At 43.8% G+C, this 22,515-nt stretch overlaps 1 protein-coding gene across 6 annotated transcripts in view; it reads right to left on the reverse strand.

Moving 5' to 3' along the window:
- Positions 1 to 22,515, reverse strand: part of TULP2 (TUB like protein 2) — a 49,985-nt gene that overhangs the window by 6,867 nt on the left and 20,603 nt on the right. For 4 of the 6 annotated variants that reach the window (XM_072110207.1, XM_072110206.1, XM_072110209.1 and 1 more), the window contains 9 exons: positions 19,603 to 19,756; positions 18,833 to 18,955; positions 18,354 to 18,467; positions 11,642 to 11,755; positions 9,554 to 9,715; positions 8,871 to 8,998; positions 8,603 to 8,779; positions 4,862 to 4,974; positions 2,747 to 2,861 (listed from right to left, as the gene is read on the reverse strand). In XM_072110207.1, coding sequence (XP_071966308.1) covers positions 2,747 to 2,861; positions 4,862 to 4,974; positions 8,603 to 8,779; positions 8,871 to 8,998; positions 9,554 to 9,715; positions 11,642 to 11,755; positions 18,354 to 18,467; positions 18,833 to 18,955; positions 19,603 to 19,756 — 1,200 coding nt within the window. The remainder of the gene's footprint in view (positions 1 to 2,746; positions 2,862 to 4,861; positions 4,975 to 8,602; positions 8,780 to 8,870; positions 8,999 to 9,553; positions 9,716 to 11,641; positions 11,756 to 18,353; positions 18,468 to 18,832; positions 18,956 to 19,602; positions 19,757 to 22,515) is intronic. The other 2 variants (XM_072110208.1, XM_072110211.1) reach the window with 2 other exon arrangements.

Raw genomic sequence — 22,515 nt, forward strand, 5'->3', positions numbered from 1 at the left:
GAGATTGTTTTCTCGTGACACATTGTACTTCATGTTAGTTGTAAAATTTCAAAATCATCAATTTTTATTTGGGATTTTTAGCACTTTTTTTCATAACAGAAAAATTATATTTTATCTTTATTCTCTTGTTCACTACGATTATGATGCTAACTCGTTTATATAGTTTTTCTTATGTTTGCTCAATTTTACTGATCAAAACCACTATTGGAGAAAATAGCATTCTTTTTATAACTTTTTTTGTGATGGTATGTGATGAAAAATTGTACATTACGGGAAGTTTTTTGTGTTTTTTTTTACGTTTTTTACTGAGCGGGTTCAATATTGATTGAGATTTATTGTACATATTAATACGGACGCGGTGATACCAAATATGTATGCTTTTTTGTGTTTTTGTGTCATTTATTTGCTTGTTCAAGCTCAGTTACTTACAGCCGGGTCCTGCCAGGAGGACAAACCCGGCGCGAAGAGGAGTCGGCAGCTTTGCCTTACCCCAGAGCTGCGGCAGACAGGATCGGATCCCTTGTAAGCTCACCGGGAGGCAAACTTACATGCTGCGGTCATGCTTGTGTGTAAGCATGTAACTGGTTAAAAACCGTGATCTGCGTTTTTCCAATCCCGGGTGTTAGTGCCGGGTCTGGTCTGTGATGTCACAGCCCGACACTGGCACTTGCAGGACCTGTTGTCCCGAAATCTTCTTCAGAAGTGCCGCCGTAGAAAGGGGTAGAGTCAGAAGAAGTACCTTTAATGACCGCCGTAAAAAGCCAATAGGGCGGTCATTAAGGGGTTAACCAATCAGAACTGTTGTGTTATTGATGTAAGTCCTTGATCTGTCTCGAGGTTTGCTATTGGCGGAGACCTGGAAACTCCAGCCTGAGGGAAGTTTATCTAGACCCCTCTGGCTGGAAGTTCTGGAGAGTTCTTCCCGCTTGTTCCTAGAGAGTCTTGAGAGGACACACAGCCTGTGGACAACAAGCCTGCTGCTGCTGTCACACCATCACGCCTGCTGTAGGACTCTACCTTCCAGAACCTCCTCTAACATTGCTTTCAAAGCAGCTTCTACCTTCTCCAGCCCTATATTCCTGGATCTGGGCTGTAAGCTATAACACCAGACTGAATCCATCCAGCTACCTAGGACCTTGGCAGATATGACTTCTACCTCAGTCTGTTAATGTTGCTGTGTTGATGTTCTGGAATAAAGGAATTGTGTGGCTCATTTAATAACGGTTGCGCTGCACTTTTGTCAGACTTTGCACCTTTATCAGGGTCTGCAGGCTTGGACAGTTATTTAACAGGTGTCTGGGGTACCAGGGGAATCCAGCTGCCCCCAAGCCATAAGGTGAGGCCCCAGTGAGAGGACATTGTACATCACTTTTTTCTGTAGACTCCTCCTCATAATATCCCCATTTCTGTTTGCCCCTCCTCATTTCTGAACCCCACCCCTTTACATTATAACCCCCCTTTCACATTATAGTCCCCTTCTAATTCAATTTAGCCAAGTGTGTGTTACTAGTACGGGGGATTGTGGGTTCTGCACATCGGGAACTGTAGAAACATGATGCTATTGTGGAGCACTACAATCCAACATTGTGACTTAATGAAAAGTGCAATCATATAACCCCTAACAACTTATAGCATAGTGAAGCATTGTTAAGGCTGTATATGGAGGGCTCACATGCTGAGGAAAAGCAGAGATTCTAACTATGCAGAGAAAGCAAATAACCCCCCATGAATAAAATGTAGCTTTTAAAGTTTTTTTTTGTCATTTTACCACTCATAAAAATGTCAATACAGGTGGTGGCATTAAGGGATTAATACTACAGCATGTCATAAGTGGTGACAGGGTCTCATTAACCACTTACCAACGTGTGACGTATTAGTACGTCACATGTCGGCTCCAGGTGTATGGAAAGTGCTCACGGACTGATCCCTCTCCATTTAAGGTGGGTGTTTGCTGCATATTACAGCAAATACCCACCAGCAACACAATCGACTGGTGCTAGGCGGTGTGTAGGTGACACCATATTGGTTTCGATTGTAGTTTGTCGTGACATCATCAGGGAGCAGCGATCTGACCATGACAGCCTTAGGTCATAAAAAAGACTTGCGATTTGCACATTGTAAAAGATGTTTTGGAAAATCATACTGTAGTATGGCAGCATATGGTAGGATCAATTAAACAACCTAGGGTTAAAGAACTATTGGGGTCTGAAAAATAGTAATAAATACATAATTAAAAAGTAATTTGGAACTTTTTTTTACCGCTTCCAGGGCATGAAATATTAGAAACCGTCACTATGAAGTGTAATTTTTTTACGCAGAAAACAAGCCCTCAAGCAGCTCATTACATGGAAAAATTAAAAATGTGTACATTTTTGAAGTTGGGAGTGAAAAATGCAAAAACAAAAAAGGGGCTGGTTGTTGGTTCTTTCTGTATAGAAGCCACAAGGTGGCGTACCTACTCAGCTCCTATTGATATGGACATAAGGCATCAGGCAGGATGAGCAAGGCCATCCTATTAATATTTTGATGTTGATAAATTAAAAATGTGATGTACAGAGTGTTATCTGAAAATAGTATTTTCTGAGTTAACAGATTATGGATATTTGGTCAATTATTAGTCATTCATCTCATTCATCTTCATTTGTCATGTTGCCAAGCACATATCTTGACAATGTATTCACAGTTATAGTTGAACCCTTTTTCCAGTTATTTCTGAAATTAAAAATGTATATCTCTTGTCACTTACATAAGATATAGATACCAATTCCTGCCGAAGGGATTCCCTCTCCTGCACGAAGGGCTCTTTTTCAGGGTTCACGCCACTGTCAAATACTGTGAACTTGGTTCCAAGCATGTTTGATCTATGAAAAAAATTGTGTCTGGATTCAAAAAGGGCAAAAAACTGTCCAGGAGCTTAGCAGGTTTTTAAGGCTATTTCTTCCCACAAACTTGCTGAACAATCAGAAACTACAATCAGAAACTAAGCTGTTATCTAGGATAGTGCCCGGGTCAAAAGAATGTCCTTTTCTGGAAATTCGGTGTTAAACAAAAACATTTTTAAAAGATCTTTAACCACTTAAGGTCAAGGCTTATTTTATCAGGATAGAGCACAGGAAGGAGCACTTCTTTATTTCGCTTTTCCATACTCAATTTCCAGAAGACCTAAACTTTTAATTTTTTTTTATCTGACATAGACATTTGAGGGCTAGTTTTTTAATGATGTATCCTGTGGTAGAACAGAATAAAACAAATATTTCACTACTTCTTTTTTTATTAAAATGGCTACACAGTTAACCCGACAATATAAAAAAGGATAAAACAATATGCTGTAAGTTAGTGCAATTAAGGATATACCAAAAGTGTACAGATTGTTTTATGTATTACTACTTTAGCACATAAGAACACATTTTAAAGGGAACCCGTCACCACTATTTTCAAAAATACAGGTAGTGGCAAGTTCCTATAGAGCCCTAGTAACTATCTGACACCCTTCTTTTAGCTAAAAATTGTTCCCCTCAGATCCCCATAAAATCAGAGTTATAATCTTGCCTGGTATCTATGCAGCTTTGGAACGAGTCCATGGGGGGCGTGGCCTAATTTCATGTGACCAGGGTGACATCATCAAAGGTCCTTGAGCTACTTAATATGAAAACTATACCCCATGTACATATCTGACCACATAAAACCATCACAGCAGCCTCCATGGACTTCTACTCCTCTCCATGCAGCCTGCTGTGATTTCATGTGATAAAATATGCTGTGATTTCATGACATATATGCTTAGTGTACAGTTCCTAATGCTACAAAAGCTATAGGACCTGCGATGATGTCACCCTGGTCACATGACATTATAGCAGCATACAGATATAGGATGGGGAGGAGCTGATGGATTCAGCCCGAGGAGGCCACGCCCACCTGGACTCGCTGTAGCCATGCTTAGTGACCAGATAAAACTATAAAGTTGAATATATGGGAATCTCAGGGGAATAATTTTTGCTACAAGAAGGGTGTCAGATAGTTACTAGAGCTCTGTAGGAACCTGTCACTACCTGTATTTGTGAAAATAGTGGTGACAGGTTCCCTTTAAGGGAAACCTCAGTTGTTTATTTAATTTCATATTCTAAGAGCTATAATTTTATTATAAGGGCTTTATTGGGTGTTTAAGGGTGTTTATTCCAAGATAAGATAAGATCATTATTTCATTATTTTGGGGTACATTACAATTTTTAATTGCTTTATATTACAATTTTTGAGAGGGAGCACTAAAATGACAATTTTGCAATTGTTTATTGTTTTATGCCCTTTATTTTCATGTACCACTATAATAACATAACAACCTCCTAGCCAAGGTTGTTACAGATACGGCGCTAGCCATTTTGTGGGGTATCTGTACTGCATTGTATTGTAACTGTCAGTTTTTTAATGACAGACCGAGCCTTTGGCAGGGAATAATAGGTTTCCATGGTAGATATGGAGGCCTTGATCAGGGGCAGATGCTGCAGGGACCAGGCTGTGTATAACAGCTGTTCTCCTGCTGCTAATTTGGTTGGCATATTCACAGTGCCAGCGCGATCACCAGGACATGAATGCTCATCCTAATGCTGGAACTAGCTTCTAATTAGGATAAGCCCTTGGGGCTTGATTGATTTCCACTAGACTGGGTGGAAATCATTACAAGACAGCTATGGAAAAATGAAAGACGAGCTCTGATTGGTTGCTATGGGAAACTAGAACAGTTCTTCTCTGAGACACTTCTGATAAATCTCCCCCAATGTCCTGAATAAAAAGTAGCTTTCATCTGGGGGGCCAGGTGACCAACTAACACTACACACATAATCAAATGTTACAGATATTCAGATACCTGACTTTTCCAATCACACTTTCTCCTCCTCGTGAGAGGTCTGTGGGGTCCACTGAGATGAGATAATTGGAGGTTTTGCTTTTCTTTCTCTTCCTTCCCGCCATGAGAAAAAGCTATTTGGGAGTTAACATAATTTATTCTAAATGAGAAAGGAGCAGCAAAATGCCATACACCTAAAGTAAATGGCATACAAACCAAGCAGCTGTCACAACAAACATATTGGGGCACATTTACTAAGTCGGGTTGGGTTTCCCGACTATTTCCGACTTGCACCGCATTTAACAGGGGTTTTTGGCGCACCCCATCGGATTTTGGCGCATTGGCTCCGGCTTTCATGCGACCCAAATCGGGGGGCGGGCCTTCAGACAACCCGAATGATTCAGACAAACAGCGGGATTTAACTTTCAAATTGTGTTGATTGATTTTGCACTACATTTATTTGCTTCTTGTTGTTTCTTCATTCTTCCTGTGATGATCTGCATTGCATCAAAAACAAGTGTATGACAAAACCTGGTACAAACTAAGGTTCCATAGGTTCATTCGTAATGTCTGTAACTACTATGTTTAGTTGCCTATTATGATTAGTGGGGTTGGATTCTATTTGGAGAAGCGCAATTCCTAGTTTGGAATCCCAATAAGGGCAACAGATGCGTGGAGCTTGTTTAATAACCTTATGTATGAGTGGGTTTGCTCTCGATTCTGTTCTTTTCACACTCCAAAAATATGCTGTTAAGTTAATGAAATTGGTCCTCAATATTAAAGGCTGGTCATATACAATAAATAGCTGTCAAGCAAATGCTTGTTTTATGATAACCTCCTGAACTCCTCCTCAGGTGGCAGATTGCGGACCCTTTTGGGGGCAGCGGATTGCTGCCGGTAGTACGGACTGACCAAAGGCTGGTAAGTCCGTACTACATGAAAAAGCAATTACATCGGCGCCTTTAAGGCACCAATGTAATTGACAGGCAGAGCGGTGCAGCACATTCCGTCTTTGTGCACCGCTTTGCAGCACAAAGGCTGGTGTAACATCATCAAGCACGCCGGGCCTGTGTCTATACACACAGAACGTAGCTGCCAGCGGGAGAGAACGATTAGCTGCGGGGGGAGTGCTGGGGCTGGAGCCTGGAGGTAAGTACAAGTTTTTAAAAAATGTCATGTTCTCTATATACTGTATTAAAAGTGTCATGTTCTCTATATACTGTATTACTGGGGTGAGGCTGTGTATACTAGGTAGGCTGTATGTATATACTGGGGGGAGGTTGTGTATATACTGGGGGCAGCTGTGTATACTGGAGGGAAGCTTTGTATACTGGAGGTGGCTGTGTGTCCTGGGGGGAGGCTGTGTCTAATGGAGGTGGCTGTGTATACTTGGGAGAGGCTGTGTATACTGGGGGAGGCTGTGTATACTGGGGGAGGGTGGGTATACTGGGAGGCGGCTGTGTATAATGGAGGAGGTTGTGTATGCTTCTGGGGGAGACTGTGTACTGCTGGGTAAGGCTGTGTATACTGTGTGCGGCGCTATATACTATCTAGGGGCAGTATTTTAATTAATCTGGGTGGTCTTGTATGGAGTACTGTATATAATTTAATTTGGGAGTAAATATACAGGGGCTGTTAAATTAGGGGAACCAGGGCCGCATCTGCCATGAGGCGGGATGAAAATCCTGCCTCAGGCGGCAGATTACTGAGCCCTTTAAGAAGCGGCACGTAGACCAATCGCCGCTCACCTAATGGTCATGAACACCACAGCTGCTCGGTCCCAAACAGCGTCGCCGGCGGCCGCGGAAAGCTGACAGTAGAGAAGAGGAGTCTCCACCCACAAGGCCCATCCATTGTCACGTTCCGGCCCCGCCGAGCATCAAACCCCTCCACAACCACCTCCCACGCATCCGGTCCCGCCCCCGGCATCCGCTGTCGGAGAGGAGGAGGTTTATTCCTGTTAGGCTGCCCGGGCACTCCCACAACCCCTCCCCCCCTTGCAGAGAGGAGGAGGGAGCATAGTCTGTCCCTGCCCAGGCCTCCAGTGATGTTCTCCCCTCATCCGTTCCCGCCCGGATCTCTGCCCACCTCGTTTGCCCGCCGTCTGGTCACATGAACTGACCTGCAGGGCAACATCTACGAGTGGAGCATGGTGCAGACGAAGACTACAAATCTGGTAAGTATATATTCTGTATATATGTGTGTGTATGCTGTATATATGCTATATGTGTGTATACTATATATATTTGTGTATGATGTCTATATACTGTATATATGTGTATATTCTATATTTATGTATATGCATTGTTTATATTGAAATGTTTATACTGTGTATGTTTGTATATAGGGTGTGTATATACTGTATTTCTATGTATATGCAGTGTTTATAATGTACATATACTATATAAAATGTGTGTATATACTGTATGTTTGTATATAGGGTGTGTCCTGCATGTAAATACTATCTATGGGGATCTTACCTGTATTTACTGTCTATGGTGCAGATCCTGCCTGTTTATACTATGTATGAGGGGGCGCCTGCCTGTATATATTACCTATGGGGGTCTTGCCTGTATATACTATAATTGGGGAGTTGTCCTGCATGTGAATACTATCTTTGGGGAACTTACCTGTATTTACTGTCTATGGTGGGGTTCCTGCCTATGTATACAATCTATGGGGGTCTTCTCTGTATATACTATTTGTGAGAGACGCCTGCCTGTATATACTATCTATGGGGGCCTTGCCTGTATATACTATATGTGGTGGTGATCCTGCCTGTATATATTATTTATGAGGGGCGCCTGCCTGTATATACTATCTATGGGGGCCTTGCCTGTATATACTATATGTGGTGGTGATCCTGCCTGTATATACTATTTATGAGGGGTGCCTGCCTCTATATACTATTTATGAGGGGCACCTGCCTCTATATACTATCTATGAGGGGCGCCTGCCTGTATATACTTTAATTGGGGAGTGGTCTTGCATGTATATACATATCTGTGAGGGGGTATGGCTGTATATACTATCTATTTTTTAATTAGGTGATATATAGGATGTTTTACTTGTGTTGTCAGTTTTGTTGTTTGGGGTGTATTATCCAGGGGACATTATACTGTAATTGACTGTGGTATATTTGGATGCACAGTGCGTAAATGTGCTGCACGGAGCTAAACACAACTGTTGATTAACACAGCAGTGATAAACCATAGGACGGAGAAATTGTAATGAATTCCTCTGTATGATGGAATAGATTAATAGAGGTACTAGATGCCACTGATCTGTGTCAATAAATTTGGTGACCGGAATGTAGCAGGGATCAGGGGTCCGTTGCAAGGGAGGGGGGCGCCATTTCCATTTTCGCCTCAGGCAGCAGAAAGGCTAGAATCGGCCCTGAGGGGAACTGTATATAAATTAAACAGGTATATATTTAAATTAGCAGGGTTATACAGTTCAAGGGGTTTGGTATATACAGTAAAATAAATTATGGGTGCTGTAGATTCTGTAGATGCTATAATTTATTCAGGAGACGGGGGAAGTCTTACGAATAGTGTGTTCAGTCATGTGATGAATAAAATATATGTTTAGGAACACAATCCATTATACATAGTGTATACAAACATAGGGCATCTGCTCATCATACTCATAAATAACACAGATGTAAAAATAAGTGTTAATAAGTGTTTTATCTAATATAACTATGGTTAAGAGCTCAAAGATAGAAGAGCACAGAAAGCCAATAATTATCTCTTTACTTACTCTTTTCCCATCATCTCTCTCTAGATGAAGATAGTAGGTAGGGTAGAGTCCTCTATCTACTCCCTTCTTGTCCCTAGTGATGCGGCACTGAAACATTATACTACGAGGCGCTGGTCGTAATGCAAAATCTTTCAGGTCATCAATTTCAAGGGGTGCAGCAATCTGAGAGTCTTCTTCCTAATGTAACATGAAGAGGATTAGGCTTCAGGTTTGGCTTTTACATCCTTATGTTTTTCCTACAGTGGATTGGTCTATCTTCACAATTTACCTTACTCGAAGATGAAATCGGTCTTGTATATACAACACTACTAAGGATATCTGAATCTTCATCAAAGTCATTGTCTTCTGTCCCATTGGTGTCCCCTTCATTGGAATCCTGTCTTTTTCTAGATTTCACTGAGGTCATTATAAAATAGAATGAAGAGCATTTAGTGGTTTCAATGTATAGTTCATTTTGATGAATATCCCGACTTTACAGTGAACATATAAACTCAAGTAGGGATGATTTTTATATACCTTCAATAAGATGCACTAGCAAGACATTTTTCCTTTTGAAAGAGAATAAATCTGCATAGATTTTCCCATGGACCATTGAGATTCTATAAAGCTGGGTCTTTATAAAGAGAGACAGAGTTGCCACAACATTGTATATCACCGCAAAGATGTTTTTATTCCACTCACATTAAACATTGTTACTGGATGGAGCAAAGATTCAAAAAGCAGCTTTATATTGTCTTTTAAATATTTGCTCACACAAAATCTTGCCTATCCACCCTAAGCTAACTAGGTTAATCAAACATTTCAAACATGACTTCATATGGACAGAAGGACTACAACACTTTATTGTTGTTTAGCAATCCAGGTTAATATACAGCTTTTATAATTAGGCCTCTTACCTAGCTCACTTATAATAGGGGAGTTAAAGTGATACATGTATATACTGACATATACCTGTTTTCTGTTGCTTCTTTTTATGGCGTTGTTTGATGGGTGCAGGAGGAACTGTTCGGTCCCCAACGCTCATTGAATTTTCTTCATCGCTGGAATTCTTAAAGGCAACCATCTTATCTGATGTAATTTCTTGGATGACATCTTGAGGTTGTATATCATCGCCTGCACAAAAATACCAATGAGGTATCCCATAATCTTTATATATTGGTCACAGCCCTGTCATTCCCATGAAGTAGCAGACAACTGAAGATGCTATTTCTTCTGCATGCCCAATACATTTCCAAGTGTGCATGTTTCCTCAAGAGGGCTGAAAGAAATATGCCTCTGTCACACATGTTTTGACCTCTTTCCCCATTAAAGGGGTTATCCAGGTTTAAAAAAATTTTTATGGCCGGGCTGGGGAGGGCTAGTTAAACATAATAAACATGGACTTACCTCGTCCGGCGCCGCTGATGTCCGGCGCCGCGGTCCCTTCCATCCGTGCCCCTGTTTGTTTACAGGGGCACGGAAGCCGCGCACAGGGAGCTTCCAGTCCGCGTTGTGGACGGCTCCTCCCATCCGTCCCTTTCTCTCAGCGTTGTAAGCGCTGGGAGATGGTGCGCATGGGAGCATCAGGCCGGCCGGAAGCTCCCTGTGCGCCGGTGTAATGAAGCCGGCGCACAGAGAAGACCGGCCGCGGCGCGGGACATCGGCAGCACCGGAGGAAGTAAGTACATGTTTATTGTGTTTAAATAGCCCTCCCCAGCCCGGCCATAAGAATTTTTTTAAACCCGGATAACCCCTTTAAATTTTAAACACAGAGAGAAACATAGAACCAGCACTTCACCTTACTTATCTTTCAGAATGGGTAAACACTGCCTCAGTTTCAGTAATATTTAATAACCCTCCCCCTACTTTAACCTTTGAGAATACTGCAAACATTTTGTCTCCCCTCCATGGACCTCCTTCACATGTTGTATAAATTGTGGTACCCCAATTCGCTGGGACCAAAGGGGTCCAAACATTTGCAAACGTATTATCAGTTTTCTGCTCTGCTCTGCTCTGCTAGCTTTCTTCCTCCATCCTTCCTTCCTCCCTCCCTCACCCATCCCTCATGCAGCCAATAGCTGACCCCTTGCTCCATGCAAATCAGCTCACATCTGCAGGAGGGAAGGAAAAATATGCAAAGTTTTCCAGGATGGGTTAAGGAAAACCATGCCTCTTTTAGCTCCTTGTAAGGCAGCTCCCTTGACATCTAGAATGACCTTATAACATGATGCGGGATTAAAACCAAACCAGTATATCTAATCCAGAAGGAACAGACTCCCAACTGTAGACAGCGATGTTTTGACCTGGTTGGGTCTCCTCAGTACAGCGTAGGGAACTGGTTTGGCTGAGTGAGAGGCTTGTGATTAGGGTAGGAAAGTAAAAGTTCTCCTTACGCAGACTGGCAATGAAGCTCGACGTGTATGCCTTGTGGATGGATGCTCCACTAGGGGGATTCTGGGAAAATATGCAACGTTTTCCAGGATGGGATAAGGAAAACCACCACCTGAAAGGCAGCTCCATAAATATTAAGCATGACCTACAAGAGGCCTTATGACATCATGTGGGAAGGGGGCAGAGAAAGAGATTGGGAAATAGTATTACAAAGGCCCTGGGAACCTGTCATTAGGTAAAAATGTGTGATCCCTTTAAAGAGGACCTGTCATCCAGACATTTGGAAGTGTAAAACAAATGCAGCAGTGTTACAATGATAGCATTATCGGAAACCTCTGATAACGCTATCTAAAACACTGCGGAGTACAAGAGAAACGCCGGACTGTTCTCAAAGCGGTCCGGCGGATTCATGAGGGGGCGGGATTAGGGGCGGTGACTACGCATGACACTCTGCAGTCACCGCCAAGCTATGGAGCAAGCGGGGTAGTCTAGGGAAGAGGCAGCTCCTCGGACCGTCCCCTCCTGAATACGCCGGACCGCTCTCTCCGCAGCGGTCTTAGGTAGCATTATTGGAGGTTTCCAATAACGCTATCATTGTAAAACTGCTGTGTTTGTTTTAGCACTAGGAGCTGCTGAGGGTCTCAACAAATATTCTTGTGAGGTTGCTACCTTTGTTCTGGGGTGTGTTTTCCTTCTCACAGTCATGAGTGAGTGAAGCTGATGCTCTACGATTCTTTAAAACCTTGGGTGATATTTTCCTGAGTTCTTTTACTTCATGTTTTCCTGGATAAAGTAAAAAAAAAAAAATATATTAAAAATACTCAATTTGGATATACTTTTCATATAAAAATGTTTCTCAAAAAAAAGAAAGCACATGATGAGAATAGTAATTTTCATAACTTTAATTTAATGATAATTTTCATTTACTTTAACTAATTCATGACTATCTACTGTATATTTTACAAAACAAATGAAAAAGTTAGGATCATAAATCAACGGGGCACATTTACTTACCCGGTCCGGAGGAGTTCCCGAAAGTGCAGTGCCGCGATTCAATAAGATTGTGAGCCCGATATCATGAATGTGTCGCTTAACCGCTCAGGTCCGCCGAAGTTCACCATCTTTCTCCCGGTGTATGTAAGTGCATGTCTTGCGAATATTTAAGTTAAATCCCATGGTTTGTCCGAATCTGTGATTGTCTGGCGGCCCGTCCCCCCAATTTGCGTCGCATGAAAGCCGGCGCGATTGCGGTAAAATCCGATTGTGTGTGACACAATCGCATGCTAAATATCTGTCCCAGTGGCACGATCCCTGAAAACGTCGGAAAACCTGATGCGATCTGCAGACCCTTAGTAAACAAGCCCCAACATGTCCAAAAATTGACAAATTGGGGGAAATTTATTATGGATTCTCCCCCCGTTTTCTGTCGGAGAGAAACCAAATGAATCCCAATTTGTAAGTGCCTCTTTGTGAACAGAATCGCAGGACCGCTGACTGGGGGAATTTTAAGACTGTGGGGCTTATTTACTAAGGGTTGCGGATCGTACTTTCGTCGGACTGTTCACGGTTTTCACGATTTGCACAGTTTTAACAGGGGTTTGTGCTGTAATTGGGCGCACGATCTTAGTGAATCGTGGCAGAGTGCATTATACATGGACAATGCACTTTCGTGATCTCCACAGGACCAGGTAAGTAAATGTGGCCCAGTGATTCTAAACTGCTTACACTATGTTTACTAAAACTAAACAACCAAACACTATATTTTATCTGCCTGCAAACTGTCAATATAAGAAACATATATTCTGGCTAAACATAATATACAGAAGGAAATTATGCTTTGGAAAGCTTCAAATAACTTTTCTTGCACAATTTGCCCATTGACAAATTCTAGAAAGTGGCATGGAAGGTTTTTTACACCAATGTGTAAACTAGAATCATTAAATATTAACAACTAAAGTTACTGAACAATTATGGGGAAATCAACAGAGTTGGGAAATAACTCTGGAAATAATTTGTATTATAAGTTGTGTTATGGATATACAGCAAGTACATAATGTTACGAGTGCCCCAGCGACCTATGGGTCACAGGCCTACCTGTGTGCCTCTCTGTGCCCCCGGAGCTCAGTGGCTCCTCTTACCTTGCCACGCTCCAGCGACGGTCTCCTCTACCTGGCACGCGCGTCCCCGCCTCCTTGGGCGCGTCGGTTGTCTGAGATTTAAAGGGCCTGTGCACAGCTAATTGGCGCTGGCCACCTAGTGGCTTAATAAATAGCCAGCCTCTTCCCTTTTGGGTCCCCAGATCTTCATGCCTTGTGCCTTAAAGAAACCTTGCTCCTGATGTCCCTTGTGTTTATGGTGATTTCCTGTTGTGACCTCGCCTCCATTCCTGACTCGAGAAGTGCTAGTTCCACCAGAAGAGTCTTCCGTTCCTTTGATTTATCATCTCCGACAGGGGTCTACAGATGGATCCTGCAGTGCTTCAATGGCCTTGCCCAGTAGGACTTCATGCTACACAGAGATTCCTGGGCTCCGCTTATTATTACCGGCAATTTATACCACATTTCTCCTCTCTTGTCTCTCCCATTGCGGCATTCACAAAATAAGATGCTAATCCTAAACTCTGGCCTCCAGGGCAGAAGAGGCTTTCTCCAAGCTGAAGTTCACCTTTGCCTCTGCTCCTGTTCTCACACGGCCTGATACAGAGAACCCATTCCCGCTGGAGCTTGATGCCTCCTCTGTGGGAGCTGGATCGCTGCAAACCCAGAAAGGGCCCAAAAGCCGAACTCTCACCTGTGGGTTCTTCTCTAAGACAATCTCTGCTGCGGAGAGATCACAAGAACAAGAGATCACAAGAACCTCCTATATCTCCAGACTGCTCAGCACCTCAACCCACGACAAGCTCACTGGTCCCTGTTCTTTTCTCGCTTCAACTTCCTGATTCACATTGGTCCAGCATAAAACAACATCAAGGCTGATGCCCTTTCGTACCTGTGATTTTATTTGGGAAGAACCGGCTTCTCAGCATGTCATTCCTCCTGATCAACTGGTTGTTGCCGCTCTAGTGGACCTTCGGCAGCTTCCTCCTGGCAAGACCTACGTCCGACCTGCTCTTCGGAAGAAGATTTTATCTTGGGACCATTGCTCTTGTGTGGGTAGGCACCCTGGGGTGTAATGCTCTGTCACTCTCATTTCCCGTTTCTACTGGTGGCAAGATTTGTTCAAGGATGTACAGGATTTGGTGGGTTCCTGCACTTCTGTGCCCGAAACAAGTCAAATCATCTCAAACCAGATTGTCTACTCCTGCCATTACCAATACCCAGTTGCCTGTGGACACACATGGCTATGGACTTTATCACAGATCTTCCGTATTCCTCTGGTAATACCATCATCTGGGTGGTAACAGACCGGTTCTCCAAGATATCACACTTTGTGCCTCTGCCACGTCTGCCATCAGCTTCACGTCTTTCCTGCCTGTTCTTACTCCACATCTTACGGCATCATGGGCTTCCTCAGCACAATGGGGCAGATTTACTTACCCGGTCCGTTCGCGATCCAGTGGTGCATTCTCTGAGGTGGATTCGGGTCCGGCTGGGATTCACTAAGGTAGGGAAAACATTAATTCGCCCCTTAGTAAATGACCCCCATTGTCTCAGACCGTGGAGTTCAGTTTGTTTCCAGGTTCTGGCATGCTCTGTACGGTCAACTTCAAGTAAAACTGGACTTCTCTTCTGCATACCATCCACAGTCAAATGGACAAGTGGAGAGAGTTAACCAGACCCTGGGCTGCTGTCTCCGTAATTTTGTCTCTGTCCGACAGGCCGTGTGCAGTGTGCAATTCCTTGGAATCTGCTGGCTCTGCTCCCTTCTTTATTGTCTGTGGACAGCACCCACGCCTTCCTCTTTCTGTGCCTCCAGATGTTTCTGCCATGGAAGAGTTGACCCAGGATCTGAAGTCTATCTGGGAGCAACCTCGACTCTCCTTGCTCCGGGCGTCTGCTCTAACCAAGACCCAGGCCGACAAAAGACGCAGGTCCCCTCCGACCTTTGCTCCTGGGGAGAAAGTATGGCTGTCCTCCAGGTATGTCCGGCTGAAGATCCCCAGCTACAAGCTTGGCCCACATTTCCTGGGTCCATTTGAGGTGCTAAAGCGCATCAACCTTTATAGGCTCTGTCTCCATCCCGAACTCATTCCACGTCTCTCTTCTGAAGCCTGCTCCTGAGATCGATTCCTCCGACATCTATGAAGTAGAAGAGGTCCTTGATATGAAGTCTGTTAGAGGGAAGCTGTTCTTTCTTGTCAACGGGAGGGGGTTTGGGCCGGAGGAGAGGTCTTGTGAACCCGAAGACAACATCATGGACCGTGGTCTGTTGCAGAGGTTCCTCCAGACCAAGAAGAGGGGGAGGCAGAAAGGGGGTACTGTGACGGGTGCCCCCTGCGACCCATGTTCCGAGTCGCAGGTGCACTCTCTGTGCCCCCCGGAGCTCAGCAGATCCTCTTACCTTGCTGCACTTCAATGATGTCTCCTCGCTCCAGTGAGCACGTCCCCGCCTCTTAGGGCATGCACACGCAGGCTGTCAGAGATTTAAAGGGCCAGCCCCCCACTAATTGGCACTGTCCACCTGGTAACTTAATAAAGAGCCAGCCTCTTCACTTATGCCCTTTATAGTGATTTTTTGTTGTGACCTCGGCTCCATTCCTGTCTTTGCTCCATTGCTGCCTGTAACGGGTCACACAGACAACAGAACTAAAAGTCTCTATGGGAAGAGTCCGGAGGGAGGAGTCTGTGGACCAGTGGACCCTCTGGACCACCGCGGGAGATGGTGTGAGGCCTGCGGTGGCAGCCAAGGTACAGGGAAGTGCAGGAAACAGTCCAAGCCTGGAATGACAGCAGCAACACTGAGGAACACTGGTAACGCTGGCACGGACTGCAGACACAGCTGGACTGGAACCCTGGAAGGCACAGCAGGAAGCGTATGGGAACGCTGGAGACACAAAGGAAAAACAGGAAAGCGTCTGGAAACGCTAAAGGGCTTTCTCTTCACAGGAATGGCTTAGGGAAGCCTGGCTTGGAAACCATAGGGAATCCTAGGAGAAGATCCGGCAGGGAGTGAAGGGAGGTGCCGGATTATAAGGGCGAGCCGATTAGCAGGAGCCAATCAGGAGGACGCTGGCCCTTTAAGGCTTGAGAAGTCCGCGCACGCGCCCTCTAGTGGTGAGAGCGTGCGACTGCAGGCAAGGAGGCCTGCGGCCTACACACCGGGAGCTGGAGCACAGACAGGAGCCAGGAGAGGTAAGTGAGGGCTGGGGGAGCGGGACCGCGGCAGCAGAGCATGGGTGTACCCGCGATCCGCAACATGGATCGCGGGAGCACCCGTGACAGTACCCCCCCCTTTAGGGCCCCTCTTCTCTTCTTCTTCAGCCTCTTCTTTCGCCTCCTCCAATTCATCTCGGTGACGGGACACCTAAGGAGAAAAGCAGAAACAGGACAAACTTGCATAGACTCCTCTGCAAGCAGTACAACCAGAGGCTGAAGTGGCTCTTCGGAGGCCGGAGCAGCACTGGGAAGCTGCGGAGGCAGGAGCGGCTCTTGGAAAGCTGGAATAGCTTTAGGAAGCTGCGGAGGCTGGAGCGGCTCTTGGAAGCCGGAGGCCGGAATAGCTTCTAGGAAAGCCGGAGAATCTGGAGAGGTCACTGGGAAGGCCGGTGGAGACACTGGAGCGACCTCTGGGAAAGCCGGTGGAGACACTGGAGCGACCTCTGGGAAGGCCGGTGGAGACACTGGAGCGACCTCTGGGAAGGCCGGTGGAGACACTGGAGCGACCTCTGGGAAGGCCGGTGGAGACACTGGAGCGACCTCTGGGAAGGCCGGTGGAGACACTGGAGCGACCTCTGGGAAGGCCGGTGGAGACACTGGAGCGACCTCTGGGAAGGCCGGTGGAGACACTGGAGCGACCTCTGGGAAGGCCGGTGGAGACACTGGAGCGACCTCTGGGAAGGCCGGTGGAGAGCTTGGAAGCTGAGGAAGCACGGCGGGTGGCTTTTGGAACACCGGAGCCAAGCGAGGCCGACATGGAAGCCGAACTTGAGGTTGCTGGCAATCAAACAGCTGCAGAGGCATGGAGGCAGGCTGGAGTGGCTCTTGGAAAGCCGGAGCAGCACTGGGAAGCTGCGGAAGAAGAGTCTGCGGTATCCGGGAGTCTAGCAGCTGTCGGAGCAGGGTGGTAACCCCGCTCAGATCCTTTCTCCAAGAAAAAATCAGTTGGGACTGCTGGGTGAGGACCTCTGCCAGCAATTGGTCTGAGTCATTAGAACAGTCCATGTCCTTGATGGGATCCATGGCCTTGGCGGGGTCCATGGCCGGATCTTACTGTAACGGGTCACACAGACAACAGAACTAAAAGTCTCTATGGGAAGAGTCCGGAGGGAGGAGTCTGTGGACCAGTGGACCCTCTGGACCACCGCGGGAGATGGTGTGAGGCCTGCGGTGGCAGCCAAGGTACAGGGAAGTGCAGGAAACAGTCCAAGCCTGGAATGACAGCAGCAACACTGAGGAACACTGGTAACGCTGGCACGGACTGCAGACACAGCTGGACTGGAACCCTGGAAGGCACAGCAGGAAGCGTATGGGAACGCTGGAGACACAAAGGAAAAACAGGAAAGCGTCTGGAAACGCTAAAGGGCTTTCTCTTCACAGGAATGGCTTAGGGAAGCCTGGCTTGGAAACCATAGGGAATCCTAGGAGAAGATCCGGCAGGGAGTGAAGGGAGGTGCCGGATTATAAGGGCGAGCCGATTAGCAGGAGCCAATCAGGAGGACGCTGGCCCTTTAAGGCTTGAGAAGTCCGCGCACGCGCCCTCTAGTGGTGAGAGCGTGCGACTGCAGGCAAGGAGGCCTGCGGCCTACACACCGGGAGCTGGAGCACAGACAGGAGCCAGGAGAGGTAAGTGAGGGCTGGGGGAGCGGGACCGCGGCAGCAGAGCATGGGTGTACCCGCGATCCGCAACATGGATCGCGGGAGCACCCGTGACACTGCCAGCCCTGACCTTCTGCTATGTCCCCAACTTTGATCCCGTGCTCCCTGTCCTGACCTTCTGCCTGATCTCGACTCAGTGCCTGCCTTGTGATTCTCTTGGCCACCACTGCGAAGAAAGTCACGTCTGTGTAGCAACCTGGTGGTACTATGCCAACTCACTATGCGGCAGTCTCTGGTGAAAACCAGGTGCAACTTAGACTCTGCTCCCAGGTGTCGGTTTAAGTCATCTTCTGCGGTGGTCCAGTGGCTCCACTAATCCTGGTTCCTGAGACATAACTTATACATAAAATTCACATTACCATACACCTAGGATTTTAAAGGGTTATGTAGTGGATTATGATACACACCTGTCTTTGTCTTAGTTTTCTGCTTTGGTTTTGCTTGTACTTGTTCTTTTTTACTAGTTAGGGGCCTGGTGTCTTCCAGTATGGTCTCTTCCAAATCATCATCAGAAATTTCTACTAGAAGCAATTGACAACAATTAACCATCACTCTCCAGAATTCCAGGTTCAAAATAGGACATCTACAACATTTTGGGCGAATTTGTGCAAATATGTTTTGCACATTCATGCCAACCACATTCAAAATTTGGGTGAAGAATTTGGCATGGTTAACCTATTGAGGCCGGGGACAAACCAGTCATAAGTGATGCAGGTTATTCACGGCAAAAATTTTTATGACTTCACTGCAGGGATTCATACAAATGGGATTAATACAAAAACCCGTAGTGGAAATAATTTGCATGGTGACTTCAATGGGACCGAATATTATAAACCACCTGGAGATTATTAAAACAAATAAGATGTATTGCCCAGGTCCAGCATACCTCTATCACATTCCATTTCTTTCTTCTCTGTCTTGGAAGCAGTCTTCATATTATTTGAGCAGATCTTAGGAGTGTGGTAGGGACTTGCATTAGTTCCCTCTGATAGGGCAGGATTGGTGATACCTAAACATTTTTGGTGATAAAATTAAAAAAAATATATTAAAAAAAATGCAGATTAGTTTACGCCATCTACTTTATAACACCAATACTTTCATGCATACTTCATCATTTGTATTTTACAGGCAGTCCCCGGGTTATGTACAAGATAGGTTCCATAGGTCTGTTCTTAAATTGAATTTGTATGTAAGTCGAAACTGTATAATTTATAATTGTAGTTCCAGACACATTTTTTTTTTCTCCCAGTGACAATTGGAGTTTCAAATTTTTTTTCTGTAATGGGACCAAGGATTATCAATAAAGGTTCATTACAGACACCTTACAGCTGAGAATTGCAATCTAGGACTATAGTAAAGCATTTAGAGAGCTTTACCACAGGGGGAAATAGGGGTCGTCTGTAAGTCGGGTGTCCTTAAGTAGGGGACCGCCTGTACTTATATCTGGTTTTCTTCCTCAATAGGTACATGTATTGATGTTTTATTGCAGTTTTATTTTGTCTACACAAAAAACAATATAAAAGATAGCTGAGGCTAAAAGCCCAAGAGAAAAATGTATAATAGAATTCTGACATGGGTGGCCACCAACTTTAGATTGAACCAATAAGTGCGACAATTTAGCTAATGCCAATAAATTGTGTATTTTCTTTCTCATACCTGTATATATGCTGGACACAGTGCATGACTCCACCATTAGTGCTTGTTCCTCAGGCTTTGGAGACCTCCGTGGCTTTATTTTCATATCTGGATTGGCTTGAAGCATCAAAGGATCCATGCGCTTCCTCCTCTGTTTCTTCTCATGAATATTTCGCTTGTAACAAAAAACGCATGTTAACTTTCTTGATATGATTATAATATTTTTAGATTGTACAAAATTGATAGCAAAAGCAATATCCAATATTCTAAAAATAATAAGCCAGAGAAGAAAATTTGCAAAGTAACAAAGACAATAATCACCTTTTTATACGCCATGCTACTATAGTGCCGCTGATGCGGTGGTCATTCAAATCTTTGTTTACCTTCTCGCAACAACTTCCTGTCTACCTTGTAAAAGTCAATGGCTGCATAATTGGCATTTATCACTTGGAGAAATGGCAGGGTCGTAACTATGAGAGGCGGGCCCCATAGCAGACTTCTGAATGGGGCCCACTTGACGCTTAAAACTATACATACTACACTCATATACACAGACATACCTATATATACCTATATACGGTGCCCATCCTCCATTCCTTGGTGTTGAGACGGATGAGCACCTTACACTGCGGGCCCCACGGCGGCTGGTATAGCTGCTACCACTGTAGTTACGCCCTTGGTAGATGGGATGTCATTTCTGCTTCCAAGTGAACAAACCCTGAAACCTTGACACTTGAGCTGCTTTTGATTATCAGATCTTTAGATATTTTATGATATTTCCACCGTTTGAAAAAAACAAACAAAAAATCTGACTCCCTTTAATCTGCTATTGCTGGGCAATCCTTATATGGCTTAAAAAAATCTCTCTGTCTGCATCTTTATTGTACCGTTTCACTAAACATTCTCAAAGTAACTTTGGACTCTGCCCTTGTAATCCTCGATACACATAGGCTATAAATATTTTTACCAAAAACAGCTCAAACCAAGGCTAAACGATTAGCCATAACCCCTACGGGACACAGCATCTTTTGGCCTAAAGGACGCGGCCCCATTTTTCAAATCTGGCCTGTGTCACTATAAGTGGTTATAGCGTGGGAACGCTGTGAGATATCCAGGGGATTTTGAGAATGTTTTCTCGTGACACATTGTACTTTAAATTAGTTTAAAAATTTGGATGAAATCTTTTGCGTTTAGTTATGAAAAAAAACAAAATTTGGCAAAAATTTTGAAAAATTCTTTATTTTCAACGTTCTAAATTCTCTACTTTTGATTCAGAAAGTCATAGCACCCAAATAAATTCATAACTTACATTTCCCAAATGTCTGCTTTATGTTGGCATGGGATTTTCAGATTCCACATATTTTACTAGAATGTTATGAGGCTCAGAATTTGGGTGCCATTTTTCACATTTTTTGTAAAATCGCCAAAACCCGTATTTAGATGGACCTGCTCAGTTTCTAATTGACACTGAGAGGCCTAAATAATAGCGAGACTCGTAAATTACCCCATTGTGGAAACTACACCCCTCAACGTATGAAAAACCACTTTTAAGAAGTTTGTTAACCCTTTACGTGTTTTATAGGGGTTAAAACAAAATGGAGGTGGAGTCTGCAAATTGTAATATTTTTTCACAATACACTCATTTTGGGTGGAAAATTAAACATTTACAATGGATAAAATGAAAAAAGGCTCCACAAAGTTTGATACCCAATTTCTCCCGAGTACACCGATATCCTATATGTGGTGGTAACCTGCTGTATGGGCGCACGGCCGGGCATAGAAAGGAAGGAGGCGCCATCCAGATCAGATTTGCTATGTCACATTGTACAGGCTATAATTTTTTTCTTTTTTTTATTGAGGACCTATAGGGGCTTATTTCTTTTGCCACATGAGATGCACTTTTCTAATACATAATTTTGGGGCATCTATAGCTAATTGGTGAGATTTAATTAACTCTTTGTTGGTGGAGGAAATGAAAATCATCAATTTTTAGGAAAATTTTTATGTGTTTTTTTTTTTTGGCCGTTAACCATACCATGAAAATAGTATATTATTTTTATTCTATGGGTCGCCACGTTTATGAAAATACTTCATTTATATATTTTTTTTTATTTTTTCCCATTTTTACTGAATAAAAAGTAATTTGGCAAAATTGTTGTTAATTTTAGCATCACCGTCTTTCATATGCATAACTTTTTTATTTTTCACCTAACAAATCTGTTTAAGGGCTTATTTTTTGCAAGAATGATAGCTCTTTTTAGTGGTCTTATTTTAGATTGCGTAACTTTTTAAAATCACTTTTTTAGAGCATTTTTAAAGGGCATTAATAAAAAATCATCTTTATCAGAGAGAGTTTTTTTAGGTTGTTTTTTACGGGGTTCACTTTGCGGATCTAATAACGATTCTGTTTTATTATACAGATTGTTACGGACGCAGGGATACCAAATATGTGGGGGTTTTGTGTATTTTATTCAATTGTACTGAATAAAAACTAATTTGGAGAAAATCTTATTCATTTTAGCATCACCATCTTTTTATATGCATAACTTTTTTATTTTTTGGCAGATAAATCTTGTTAGGGGCTTTTTTTTTGCGAGAACAGTTGTTCTTTTTAGTGGGCTTATTTTGGAGTGCATAACATTTTTTAAATCACTTTTTAGAGCATTTTTTATAGGGTATTAATTAAAAATTATCTTTTTCCGGAATGTTTTTTGCGTTTTTTTCCTCCGGCGTTTACCGTGCAGGTCCAGTAACAATTCTGTTTTATTATGCAGATTGTTACGGACGCGGCAATACCAAATATGCAGGGTTTTTTTGTGTTTTTATGTTTTTTATACTTTATTAAGTTTTTTTTATGGGAAAGTGACATTTTAGGGGCTTATATTTTTATGTATTTATTTTTTATTTATTATAATGTGTAGTGTTAAGTGTTTT

This window comes from Engystomops pustulosus, chromosome 6 (assembly GCF_040894005.1).
Source record: "Engystomops pustulosus chromosome 6, aEngPut4.maternal, whole genome shotgun sequence".
NCBI lineage: Eukaryota > Metazoa > Chordata > Amphibia > Anura > Leptodactylidae > Engystomops > Engystomops pustulosus.